Source organism: Orbicella faveolata, unplaced genomic scaffold, assembly GCF_042242905.1.
Source record: "Orbicella faveolata isolate gen_17 unplaced genomic scaffold, um_ofav_v1 contig_12, whole genome shotgun sequence".
NCBI lineage: Eukaryota > Metazoa > Cnidaria > Anthozoa > Scleractinia > Merulinidae > Orbicella > Orbicella faveolata.
The window spans coordinates 12,533,121-12,545,210 of record NW_028301539.1 but is presented as its reverse complement, the minus strand read 5'-3'; the positions used below and the strand labels follow the sequence as shown (position 1 = coordinate 12,545,210).

General features: G+C 45.7%; 2 protein-coding genes across 3 annotated transcripts in view; both read left to right on the top strand.

Moving 5' to 3' along the window:
* The window catches only part of LOC110040734 (solute carrier family 2, facilitated glucose transporter member 3-like), an 81,266-nt gene that overhangs the window by 15,285 nt on the left and 53,891 nt on the right, over nucleotides 1-12,090 (top strand). The gene's annotated exons all lie outside the window — the stretch shown is intronic.
* LOC149116695 (uncharacterized) lies at nucleotides 7,704-9,033 on the top strand. Its single transcript, XM_089282460.1, has one exon. It carries the CDS (start codon nucleotides 7,820-7,822, stop codon nucleotides 8,210-8,212), a length of 393 nt encoding a protein of 130 aa, XP_089138586.1. The 5' UTR covers nucleotides 7,704-7,819; the 3' UTR covers nucleotides 8,213-9,033.

The window sequence follows — 12,090 nt, the reverse complement described above, 5'->3', positions numbered from 1 at the left end:
AGCTTCTTTGCCAGACTCTGATGCCTCGCATCTTTTCGCTCTACACAGAGATTCCTCCTCAACTTTTGTGCAGGGGGAAACCAAGGGTACGGCTCCCAGTTTCAATAAGTGTACTCAGTTTAAAATCACTTGGCAAGGAGTGCTCGGAAAAATAGAAAATATTTCCTACCGAAGTAAAATAGGTATCTTCCCTTTTCATAAGTATTTCCCACTTTTTCCTTCTTTGTTTATCTGGCTTGTCCGAAGAAAACTCAGTTGTGGAAATGATAAATGAGGTCGGTTTTTGCTTCAATTATTAGAGTTTGCAGCCGTACAACACTTGTGTCCAGCCCTTTTCCTTTTCCTTACCACATTTGCTCCTGACAAGTTGCTCTAACCTACATACATTCGAATTTTTTCGTTCTTCCCCAACATTTCGACCACCATTTTGAAAGCTCGAGGGCTATTAAGCCTCGCTTGCATGCAACTTCCGGTTTTTTTCTGGAATCGGTGTATACCACCAACCTCCCACTGCCATGGTGAGCCGAGCTGGTGAGGTGAGCCTCGGCAGCAGGAGGTTGGTTGCATTTGTCGAACGCTCCATGTATTACTGAGGGGTGCCATCAGTAACCCTTGCTTTGTCTGCACCCCCTTTTGAACATTGCTGGTACCTTAGAATAGCGATGTATCAAGCACGCCACAAGAAACGGTTTATCAAGAGTGCCCCCCACAGCGCGGTAAAAAAACCCCGATTATTGATCAACAATTTGAGATCGTGGAGCAGTATGTCGTGCGCGAGGGGGTGGAAGAGGGGGTGGAAAACAGAGGCAGGAGGTTTATCAGATGGGTCTTTTCTAGGAGGCTGGGCACCAATCAAACACCTTCTATCATAGAAAAGTTCAGGCAACGCATCCACTCAGAGTTCTATATGTGTTACATCTACGCTTATGTAATAGTAAACATCAAAACGGGCTTGAAAATGGTGTATTATAAACAGTACAGGGGCTCGCCTTGGATGAACGTCTTTGCTAATGCAGAAACCTTGCTGAATGCGCAGGAAACTGAACGGTTAAATACTGACAACATCGAGTGCCGAACACCAAATGGGGTTTGTAAAGTTTTCTAACATCCAAGTGAAGGTCGTGCTTGACAGGCAGCCAATGTTAGGCACAGGCCCCTAGCCAGACTCGTTGTGTAACCTCGCCCACGGCTGCCAAATGGTGGCGCTGGACACATTTGATGACAACTTGTGTCTCTGGCGTGCATCAGGGGGTGTGCCCTGATCAGAGCACACAGGCAACGACAGAGCCAGCCCGAAGCTTTTTGAAACAAAGGTACATCTTAAAAATGTCGCTGGATGAGTTGGATAAAGGAGAGATGTTCGTCAATCAAGGGAAATTTGTCGCAAAGTGGCCTGGGATCAGAGTCTATGAACCTGAGCACCAAGAAAACGGCGAAACCATATGGCATTTAAGAAAGAATCCCTCAGACAAGCTGCATAGTATAATGACGATTGGAATTTATGATGAGCATGCGTTTTTGATCAAAGATGCCAAGAAGCTAGCAAGGGTGTATAAATGTGTGGATTACCAAGTCCGTTTTACAAAAGCCTGGGATCTTCAAAGACAGCAAAACATGTTCGCATGGGAAAACGGTTATCATCTGCCCAAACGAGAAAGTCGATGCCCTGCAGACCTCTTATGAGAGTTTTCTATGGCAAACCCCTGGCTTCGGCGACATCAATCTGCTGGCTATAGCGAGCAAGCAAGCACCTGGGCTGCCATATTCACCACATGTTATGCAGCCATGGTGGCAAGCGGTGGATTGAGGGAGCGCCGGTTGATGGATATGACTCCAAGACAAACACAGTGTTCCAATTCCACGGCTGCCACTGGAATGGCTGCCACCACTGTTTTCTGAACAGCCGAGAAGAAATTATCAACCATGGCCACATGCGAGAAAACTGTTTCCTCACCATGGCTGCAAGGACGCAAGCCCTTAGAGAAGCTGGCTATTGCGTCATCGAGAAATGGGAGTGTGACATGCCAAAAACCGGCAAGGCCCTGCCATGGATAGAAATGAAAACGTATTCACACACTATTTTGTATGATTTTGAATCGCACTCTGCCCAGAAACAGGCGGTAACAGACGTGCTGATGTACGAAAGCGTGCACGTCCCTATTTCAGTGAGCATCACCGACACGCTGGAACGAGACCCCATGCACATCTGCGATGCAAACAAAAAAGAACTCATCAAAAAGTTCATGGCAGAGCTAGAGAGGCACGGTGCAAACATCTGAGCCTGCGTCAGAGCCCAGTTCATGACGGAAGACAGCCACTTGTTAACAGGAAAAGGGCGCAGGGTGATCGCAGAATGGTGCAACCAGGTCCCCGTTCTCGGGTTCAACAGCAGACGTTATGATCTGAACCTGAAAAAAGAACATTTTGTCCAGCTGCTGGCTAATACAAGGGTCAAGGTGCAATAAGTGGTTTGCCTCTCCTGTCAGATTACCCGGCCTGGTTGTTGTGTTTGAAAGGTGAATTCGTTCTCAAGCTCTCACAATGGAGAGAGTGCGAAAAGGTCTTCAAAGAAAAAGGGATGCGCAAGTTCGCCGACTGGCTCTGTCATTACAACGACCGCGACGTGGGGCCGGGATTAGAAGCCCTGGGAAAGATGTGTGCCTTTACACAGCCAAAGGCATTGACATCTTAAAAGATGCCGTCAGCCTTCCCGGTGTGAGCCTGCATTACCTGCTGAGAGGCACAAACAAGTGCGGCACCGAAACTGTACAGGCCCAGCAAAGAAGCGTACGGAATGCGGTCGTGGGTGGTCAAAGCCTGGTGTTTACGCGGTACCATGAAGCTGGTGTGACACGCATCAGATTGCACCGGTACAGCCGCCTGTGATTGTGCAAGTGCATCATAGGTTACGACGTCAGTGCACTCTATCTCTTGACAATGTTGAGAGAAATGCCATGTGGAAAAGATAGGGTCGTGCATTATGACAAACTGGCCAAAGTCACGCCAAGCTTTACAAAATATCTGAAAGCCAGAACCTGGTTTGGATTCACGGAAGTGGACATTGAAATCCCAAAAAAGCTGTGGATGAAGTTTGAAGAAATGCTGCCCTTCTTCTTCACCAAACAGATCCTCGACAAAGCGGTGCCCCAATACATGAAAGATTACGCTGCCTGCAGAACAAGAGGCAACGGGAAAAGCTGGTGGGAGCGTTGTCAGTGCAAAAGCTGCTGCTGTATGCACCACTCTTGTCCTGGTATGTTGCAAATGGTGCAGTCATCACAGCCGTGCACCACACGATCAACTATCAGGTGATGAACATCTTTACCTGGTTCGTGGAGCAGGTGACCAAAGCCCGCTGGACCGGAGATGTAGACAAGAGCAAGGTCCTGCTAGCCAAGGTGTTCAAGCTGCTCAGCAACAGCGCGTATGGCAAGCTCATCGAAGTGCTAGAGCGGCAGACGTGTGGTGTACACGAAGGATGAGAAAGTGGTGGACAGGGCTCTGCGAAGCGCATATTTTAGTGATCTGGAGGAGATCAGGGATGCCTATGAGCTGGAAAGCAGGAAGGCGTGGATCATAATCACTCGCCTGTTCCAGATCGGCGTCATGGTGTATCAGCTGGCCAAGCTGAGGATGCTTGAATTCTATTACGACTTCTTAGATTGATACCTCGACCACTGTGACTTCAAGTTATTCAGATGGACACAGACTGCAATTACATTGCCATCTCTGCTGAGTGGCTTGAGGCCATTGTTTGGCCAGATCAGAGAGCGGAATTCGAGGAGAAAAAGAAAGAGTGGCTTGTTTGGGACAAGTGGAGCGGGCACATGCCAGGGCTGTTCAAACTTGAACGTGAAGGCAGCCGGATGATCGCGCTATGTTCGAAGTACTATTTTATCGACGAACAAGACAGCAAAAAAAAAGAAGCTCAGCACAAAGGGCATGTCGAAGAGGCAGAATCTCAAGACCTGGCAGAGTGTCAAGGTGGCCCTGGGTGGCACCACTGATAGAGTTGAAAATAGAGGATTCTGTATGCGATGCGGATGGCCACTTATGAGCAGCAGAAGCTGGGGCTGAGCATGTATTATGACAAACACTGGGTGCAGCCAGATGGGATCCACATGGAGCCAATTGAATTTCACATGGCATAAGCAGGTGGAAGCTGTGTGTTTTGCAGACAACTAAAAGCTCTTTGTGCACAAAACCCCGCTTAGGACCCTCGTGCAAATAATATAAAACAGGCTTGTCTGACCGGGTCACAAACCTTTCAAGCATGTAGACTTTCAAAGACCAGATTGGATCTGTAGCTCTTTTAGTACCGCCTTCGAGTTCACCAGGCTGGTAGAGATAGCGAATATTCACGTTGTAAGGAAGTTTTTTTTCGTTCACACCAACAGGTCTTGAGTATGGAGTGGAAGGTTTTGCTGAAACAACCTTGGCTTTGATTGCTACAGCAGGCTTTTTGCCGGTCAAGCAAGTGACCTCGCCGTTAAGAGCGGCAGCAACGTTGGGGAGCCTTTTGAACCAGGCAGTCGACCGCTGACCCAAAGGGAAAAGCATTTCTACAGCATACTGGTGCCCAAACAAGCACTCGGCGAGCATGCGGTTAAAACGTTCCACGATAGTCAGGGCGCCCACGATGAATAGTTGTTTTGTGGTTTTCCATTTCTTTTGTCACGCTTCCCATGAACTCGTGCCCAAGGTCGACCTGCGGCAGCTGAGGCCATGTCAAAGGGCTGCACTTGTAAATTGACTGAAAAGCTTTTGCAACCTCAGCGGAGTCTTTGGAGGTCAGAGGTTCAGCCTCTTTGTAACGGCTGACGACGTCGACAACAGTCAGCGTGTATTTGTATATTTTACACCCACAAGGGAGCTTGTCATGAGGCAGAAAAAGAAGGTCCACTTGGTAGACCGAGTTAGTCGCCGATACGTTGAATTTGGGATGAGGAATATATCGCGGCGCAGGAAGGTATATCTGCCAGAGGGCTTGTTTGATAAGCCACTGCTTGGCGGTTTCTTCAGGGACTTTTGCAGCACCTGCTAATTTTTTGATGGTAGAGATGCCTTTCCAGTAGCCCTGGGGGCTGTAGTAGACTTTGGCAAGCTTAGCGTCCATTCATCACACCTTTGTGTTCATTCAAATTCAAGGAAAACAGAAAGTTGTGTAGCCGAGAGCGAGTGTGCTGCTGCCCACAAAAGGCAGCTCGGCTTGTTTTTGCTGCTCACTGGGCTGACAAAAGTCAGTGAAGCGAGGCTCTTTGGGCAGGGTGATTTGCTCGTCTGGGTGGGCCTGGTTATAGAGTTTGAATGCGTAATTGGTGTTTGTAAAGTTCTGCTTCACCTGTTCTTTGGTTTCTCTGTTGGTTTCGATCCAATCAAGAAGCTTGGTGCGGTCACGCATGTATTTGGCCATAGCAGCTTGATAATCTTCAAGGGCTTTGTCGTCTCAAGTTTTCTCCTCCAATGTGGCCTTCCCGCTGTCGCCAGACAGATAAATGGCAAGATAGTTGCCACTGGAAAAAGCAGCGGCGTTAAGAATCGTGCCCCCGATCATCATCGCAATGCTCGCCATTGCATATGTGTAAAAAGTTTTTTTGAATTAATGTATGGCTGTGGTGGATCTTCATATGGAGGAGACGGAGGGGCTTTGTCTGGTAGTGGAAAGGATTCGGTATCCAAAGGATCAAAATCAGAGTCTTCGTAATTGGAGTCATTGTCAGGATCCCTCCAAATATAATCTACCTACTATAGATATTTCTAGTTGCCCCTTGTGGAAGCCATAATAACCCAACAGTTTTGAGTACTTTTTTGAGGTAAATATAAGAATGTGCCATTGATATTATAACAACATTCTTTTTCTAAAAAGAAGTCAGAAGAATTTTTTTGTCTTCAAGGTAATCTTTGAGTGCGATGTTACATGTACCTGCCAGGACAGCCGTAAATTTTGCATAGTTCATGGCGCTGCTGCTGGAGTCAGGTAAAGTTTTCTTTCACCACTTTTTTTGCAATCCAGCTGATGCCGGCGGTTAAGCGGGTGAGAAAAAAACCACATGCTGAGCAATGCTTACTAATTATTCAGTTTTGCTCGGCAATGCTTACTAATTATTCAGCAGTTTGGTCAACAACTGTGGAGCGGTGCTGCTCCAGTGGACTGAAATCGATATATTTTGTTGTGATCAGCGCCGTGTTAGCTACCATGAGCAGCCGCCCACATCTCAACGCAAGACTTCTGACAAGGGTGGAGAACTTTTTGGTAATGACGTAATCTTTTTTGAGATCATTCTGCAGAGCTTCAATGTCTTCAGTCGGCAAAAACATCCCAACTGCCCTGGTGTACAACAAGAGACAGCTATCAACAAAGGTGTGAGTAGTCTTGGCGCCCACATAACTCTCGTACCTTTTGTAGTACTTTTCAACATCTTTAGCTTCCAAGTGCTTAACATTGTCTTGTGTCAACTGCACGCCTATCGCTTCCTTTGCTTTGCCTGTAGAAACCAGAATTGGAAGCTCTTCATGGAGGGCTGGAATGTCTGGCCCTGGCAGCGAATGACTCTAGAGTCAGGTTCAGCTTCCAGAAGGCTCATGACTTCAGCCATTGTATGATCATTTACTTCAGCCATCGTATATATCGTAATTTTATTCTTTCAATTCAATTGTGAAAGGGTGGCAAAGAGAGAACACCAGGTGGGAGAACTTGCGCTTTTTCAGCCTCACAATCAGCTGCTTGAGGTCATCTTGCGAAAGCTCTCATGCATATTCTTCAAGAATCGCCTGCATGGTTTTAGCCAAAGGGGTGTAAAACAGCACGATGGCAGCCACATTTTCACGGAAAGGCTTTGCGACGCTAGAGAGCTGCTGGGTCAGCACCCACATGCTGATGTTCGTGTGGCGGGGAGAAAAGCCGACTTTCATAAGCTTACCAGTGTGCCCTTTTGCATCTTTGGAGGCCGCACAGTCATCAGGGACTATAAGCGTGTTGACGCCTTGAAAATACATTCTTATCCCTTTCAACCAAAATTCAACCCCGTGCTGCTCGCAGGATTGAGTATGGAGTGGAAGGTTTTGCTGAAACAACCTTGGCTTTGATTGCTACAGCAGGCTTTTTGCCGGTCAAGCAAGTGACAAACAACTTCGTATAACCTTCCAAGATTATTTTCTAATTTAAAAAAGAACAATTGAAATATATTGCAAAGTCAAAAGGCGGCTCTGAAAATCCGCTTATGAACCTTATGACGACTGGGAGGACGATGATAGAGACCTTAAGCAAACACTGGAGGCGGCGAGGTGGACGCCAACCGGAAGTAAAATTTCCCGCTCTCGAGCTAATTAGCATAATCACGTTGAGTGTTGCCCGTGTCTTCCAACAGTGGCGGCGGCGAGAAAGGTAGGTTTGGCCGCCTCGAGAGACGGTTGCTTTATTTTCCCATTTGTAGCACCTTAAATACACAGAAACTCTTTTATAAAGTTAAAAATGTTTTTTGACATGTCTCTTTGTATTTTTTTTTTTTGCAAATATTTGATATTTCGTTTGCTTTACAGCGAAAATCTCACTTCACATTGGAGGTGTGAGTGAAGAAGAAAGATGGCAAGCGAAGGAGAGAAAAGCAAAAGAAATGGGTGAGTTTCCTGGATTCACATTGTTCCGAGTGATGTTCACGTCTTGTAGACTTTAAAACTTTAGATTGCAAGTACTTCCTGGTACAAAATGCTATTTTGTTCTTCCAATTTGTCTCTATAACTTTGGAATATTTCCGAAAGGTGAATCGTTAGACAGGACCTGTTTTTAATAAGCTTTTGTTTTCTCTCATCTAGCTCGATCATGGAGTGGACAGAAGCACATGATTTGATCCTAGTGAAAGAAGTCAGAACTTCAGAACCATGGATCTTCAAACCAAGGACTGTAGATCGAGGAAAAGTATGGAATGCCATCACGGATCGTCTGAATGACGAAACCTCCGTGAAGTTTCAGGTGAAGCGGAAAAACGTACAGGAACATTTCAAACTACTACTGGACAAATTCAAGGCAAAACGAAAACATCACAGTCAGGCGAAACTGAGTGGAGTTGACATCGAAGATAGCGAGATGGATATTCTGATGGAAGAAATATCAGAAAAATGGGAGGAGGCAGAGGCCAGTGACCTTGGTTGCACTAGTAAAGAAAAGGCTGATTCAGTCTTCGTAAGGAAAGTAAAGATTTTTCGACGTGTGTAGATCCCTCAGCAACAGAAATTCATCCTCGTCTATGATGTCCTCAAAGCATGCAACAGCTAGAAGGTCTCGGACTTCTCGAAAAGTTGCCATTATGCTCGTAAAATCCACGAACAAAGTCAAATTGGACAACTGAAAACGAAAGCAAAACAGCCGTTGCTCGCCGCCGCTTCTACGAAAGCTTAATATTCTAATTTCGCGCCAAGAGGAGGCGGTCTCAACCCAACTCCCGCGCGGCCATCACCGCCTCCACCTAACCGCCTCAAGTGTTTGCTTAAGGTCTCTGATGATGTAACAGGCGGCGGCGACGAGACAACTCCTTTCCTTCCACCCTCCGGCGGCAATGAAACAACTACTTTTCCACCCCTGGCGGCAATGAAACAAATCCTTTTCTTCCACTCTCCGCCTCTACACCAGTCTCTAATGGTAAAGAAGACATTCCAATGCAAACAACGCAGCATGAAAAAAGCGGGCTGTCAAAACCTCCTTCTTATGCAGAAATGTCCTTTGGCACGGCGACACTGAGTGAACAAGCCTGGCTTGCTGTAAAGGATTTATTTCCAGACATGAGCTCAAGCAAGCTTGAGGTATCATGCAACTCAAAAGGCAGACTTCAAGTTAAAATGGCAAAAAACTGTATTACCTGATGACCGTAGAAAAAAGCACAGGTCAAGAACAGATCAATAAAAACCTTCCGAAAGAAATAAAAACTGTTCTTGGGCTGTCTAAATATGGGAAAGTTCAACAAACGATATACGAAAAACGAAAAGAATTGAAAGAGAAGCAATATGAGGCTTTACAAGGAGAAAAAAGTAAAAAAGAAATGGGTGAAAAAAGAGAATCCATAAGGAAGACACAACAAGAGATTGAAGATCTTGAAAATGCAGAGGGTTCAGAGAGGGAAATTAAAAAACTTAAAGGAAAACTAAGAACTCTGGAAGCAGAACATAATTTATAAAGGCACGTAGCAAATATATGAAAAGCTTTCAATCAGAAAAAGAGGAAGCCCCATTGGAAGAGAGTATTCAGGTGCTCGAAACTTTAGAAGATGAAGATTTAGCAGAGGAAGAAGTGGAAGGGAATGGAGCTCTCAAAGCAGTAAAAAAACAACAAGACATTCTGAACTGGCGAATTACACTGGAGATGTATAAAGCATCAGACCCATCTGGAAATCCTGAACAAAAAGAAGAAGCCGAAGATAAAGTTTTACAACTTAAAGAAACTTATGCAAAAATAGTGGAAGAAGAAAGAGAATTTCAGAAAAAGCTTGGTATATACCAAGTTTCCCTGCAACAAGAAATAGAAACACTTGAAAAAGAAAGAGCAGATCTGGAGAGAGTGAATGAAGAAGACAGGAAGATTATTATTAATAAGAATACCTCGGCTTATGACAGAACTTCAGCAGAAGAAAGAGTGGAGCAGTGTGAAAGAGAGAGAGAATGGGTAGACACCCGGCTTGAAGAAACTGGGCAAGACACCCGGCTTGAGCAAGACATACCTCTTTTAGAAAAAATAAAAGGGATCTTCAAAAAATATGGTGTGACAGTAACCGCAATCTTTCTGGCTGCAGGAGTCACAACTGGGGTTGTTGTCGGTTCAGTAACAAAGGCTCTGAAAGCCACTGGCAAAGCGCTGGAAAACGGTCTTGAGGCTATAGGTGCGAAAGTCGCTTCTCTGCTGCACGGGCTCATTGGTGCGATTGTGAGCTGCCTTTTCAAAATGGCTGGGCAAGTGATTAGCTATCTTGCTGAGCACACCTGGCTTCTGATTTTCGTGGCTGTTGTCTTTATTGTTGAAAAATATATCAAAAATCGTTGTTAATGCGCTGCCATGAATAGCAATGCTGTGAGCCCTACCTTACCTGTAATGACAGCTGTTTTGTTGATTTCGTGTTGGCTCGTTGGCTCCGTTGTTTGGGCACTGGTAGTGCCAGCCGTTGGTTCTGTTGTTTGGGCATTGGCTTGACTAGTCGATGCTGTGCCTGGCTTGCCTGTTTGGGCGGCCATGGCTGCTTTGTGAATTGGGTTAGATGGGTGGCTGTTGGGCGGGCTGATTTTTGATGGACCGCCTGCCATGAGCTTGAACGCGGCTTTTTTTCTGCCTGGGTTTACCTCATTGTTAACCCCCAGTTTCATTCCAGCAACAGCCTGTTTCAGCTTTTTGTTGTAACCAACTGCTTTCTGTGTTGATGATCATTCTTGCAGGCATCAGCCACGCCCCAAAGCAGACCGCCAGGTTGAGCCTTACCTTAGCTTCATCCACCACCAGCTGGTACCTTTGCATGCTCTGAGCCAGGTCGGGGTGTCTGATTGCGTCTTCCATCAACACCAGAAACTCGCTCTGGGCTTCTTTCACTTGGCTGCCTTGGCCAAGAATACTGCTGCGTACATTCACCTGTGTGCCCAAGATGCAGTAAACGAACGCTTCGATTGATTGGTTTATGCGCGCCAGACCTGCTTATGTCAACCCAGAGGCTGTGTTTGGGGCGAAACAGTTGTACTGGGGCACATCCTCTGGCTTGATGTAATAAATCAGATTTCCTTTGATGGCTTTCCCACCTTCATCACTGAATTTATTGTAGCCTGGGTACGGGTTTTTTGTTTTCATTGAGCGGCCTAACACATAAAAGTATATGCTTCCAAGCCTGTGGTTGGCCCCGTTTGTGAAGTGAAAATCACTTGAGGGGCTTATGCCGAACTCGTCGCAGATTCTTTTGTATGAAGCCACGTCAGAATGGTTGTCTGATTTGTTGAATGTTGGATTGCCTGGCAAAGTGCTGATGCGCTGAATTCCAGCAAGCTGGTACAAAATGCGCCTGACCGTGAAATAGATGGGGAATTTATAAAATGCTTTTATTTGCGGCGGCAGTGCCAGCCCGCTGTCAAAGATTTCTCGTGAAATTCCACACCCCTGTGTTGCACAAAACACAGCGAAGTTGAGCTGTTGGGGCCAATATGACATGTGGGGCCCGCCAAGCCACCGTTTTGATTCGGCTGCACTGTTGTGCCTGAATTTTGTTTGTTGGAAGATTTCTCTGAATTGTGTCATGAAGAAGGTGTCTGGGGTCATGTCGATGTTTATGAGTTGGTTGAAGAGTTTTCAGGCTTAGCACTGTTTTTGTGAAATCTACGGCTGGTATTGGCAGCCCTTTTTCGGTTTTTATGGGCAACAACTGATATGGAAAGCCTGCCATACCTGTCAAACCAAGAGCGGCTTTCATTTTTTGGCTCCAGTACCGCCTGTCTGAACCAAACATGCTTTGAAGGAAACCTTTTTCTGCCTTGAAGAACATTTCTGCTGACACATTCCAATTTTCATCAATATTGATTTGTGCCACGAATTGGTTTTTATCAGCATTCGGGAACTGTTTTGTGAATGCGGTCCACGTGTTTGTCTGGGCTGTGGCTTCTTTGGCTTTCGTATTGGGCCTTTGCGCCCATTTTTCAAAGTGCTTGAACATAGTGCTATCCATTTTGAATATGTTATATTTGTACAATATAATGGTGGTGCTTACGATTGTTGTGCAAAATAACGGAGAAACTGTGTACTTTGAGGAGCTGCTCCCGAAGGTACATTTCATCAGACTCCTCTCTTGCAGTTTGTACAATAGCTGGCATAATCTTGAAAGAGTGGGGCAAATATATTTCAAAGAGTCTGGTGGTGTGCTTGCCTCTTTGCCTCAGGGGCATTATACTGTTGAGAGCCTTGCAAAAGAGCTAACAGAGAGTTTCAAAAATTATAAAAATGAGGCAAAAATTGCAGTAGAAAGAAATAAACCTCACTCTGTTCTAAAAATAACAAGAAGGGATCAAGACACAACAGAAAAAACGACAAATTTCAGTTAGTTACGCTTTGGCTTGGTTGCTTGGCATCGGGGTGAC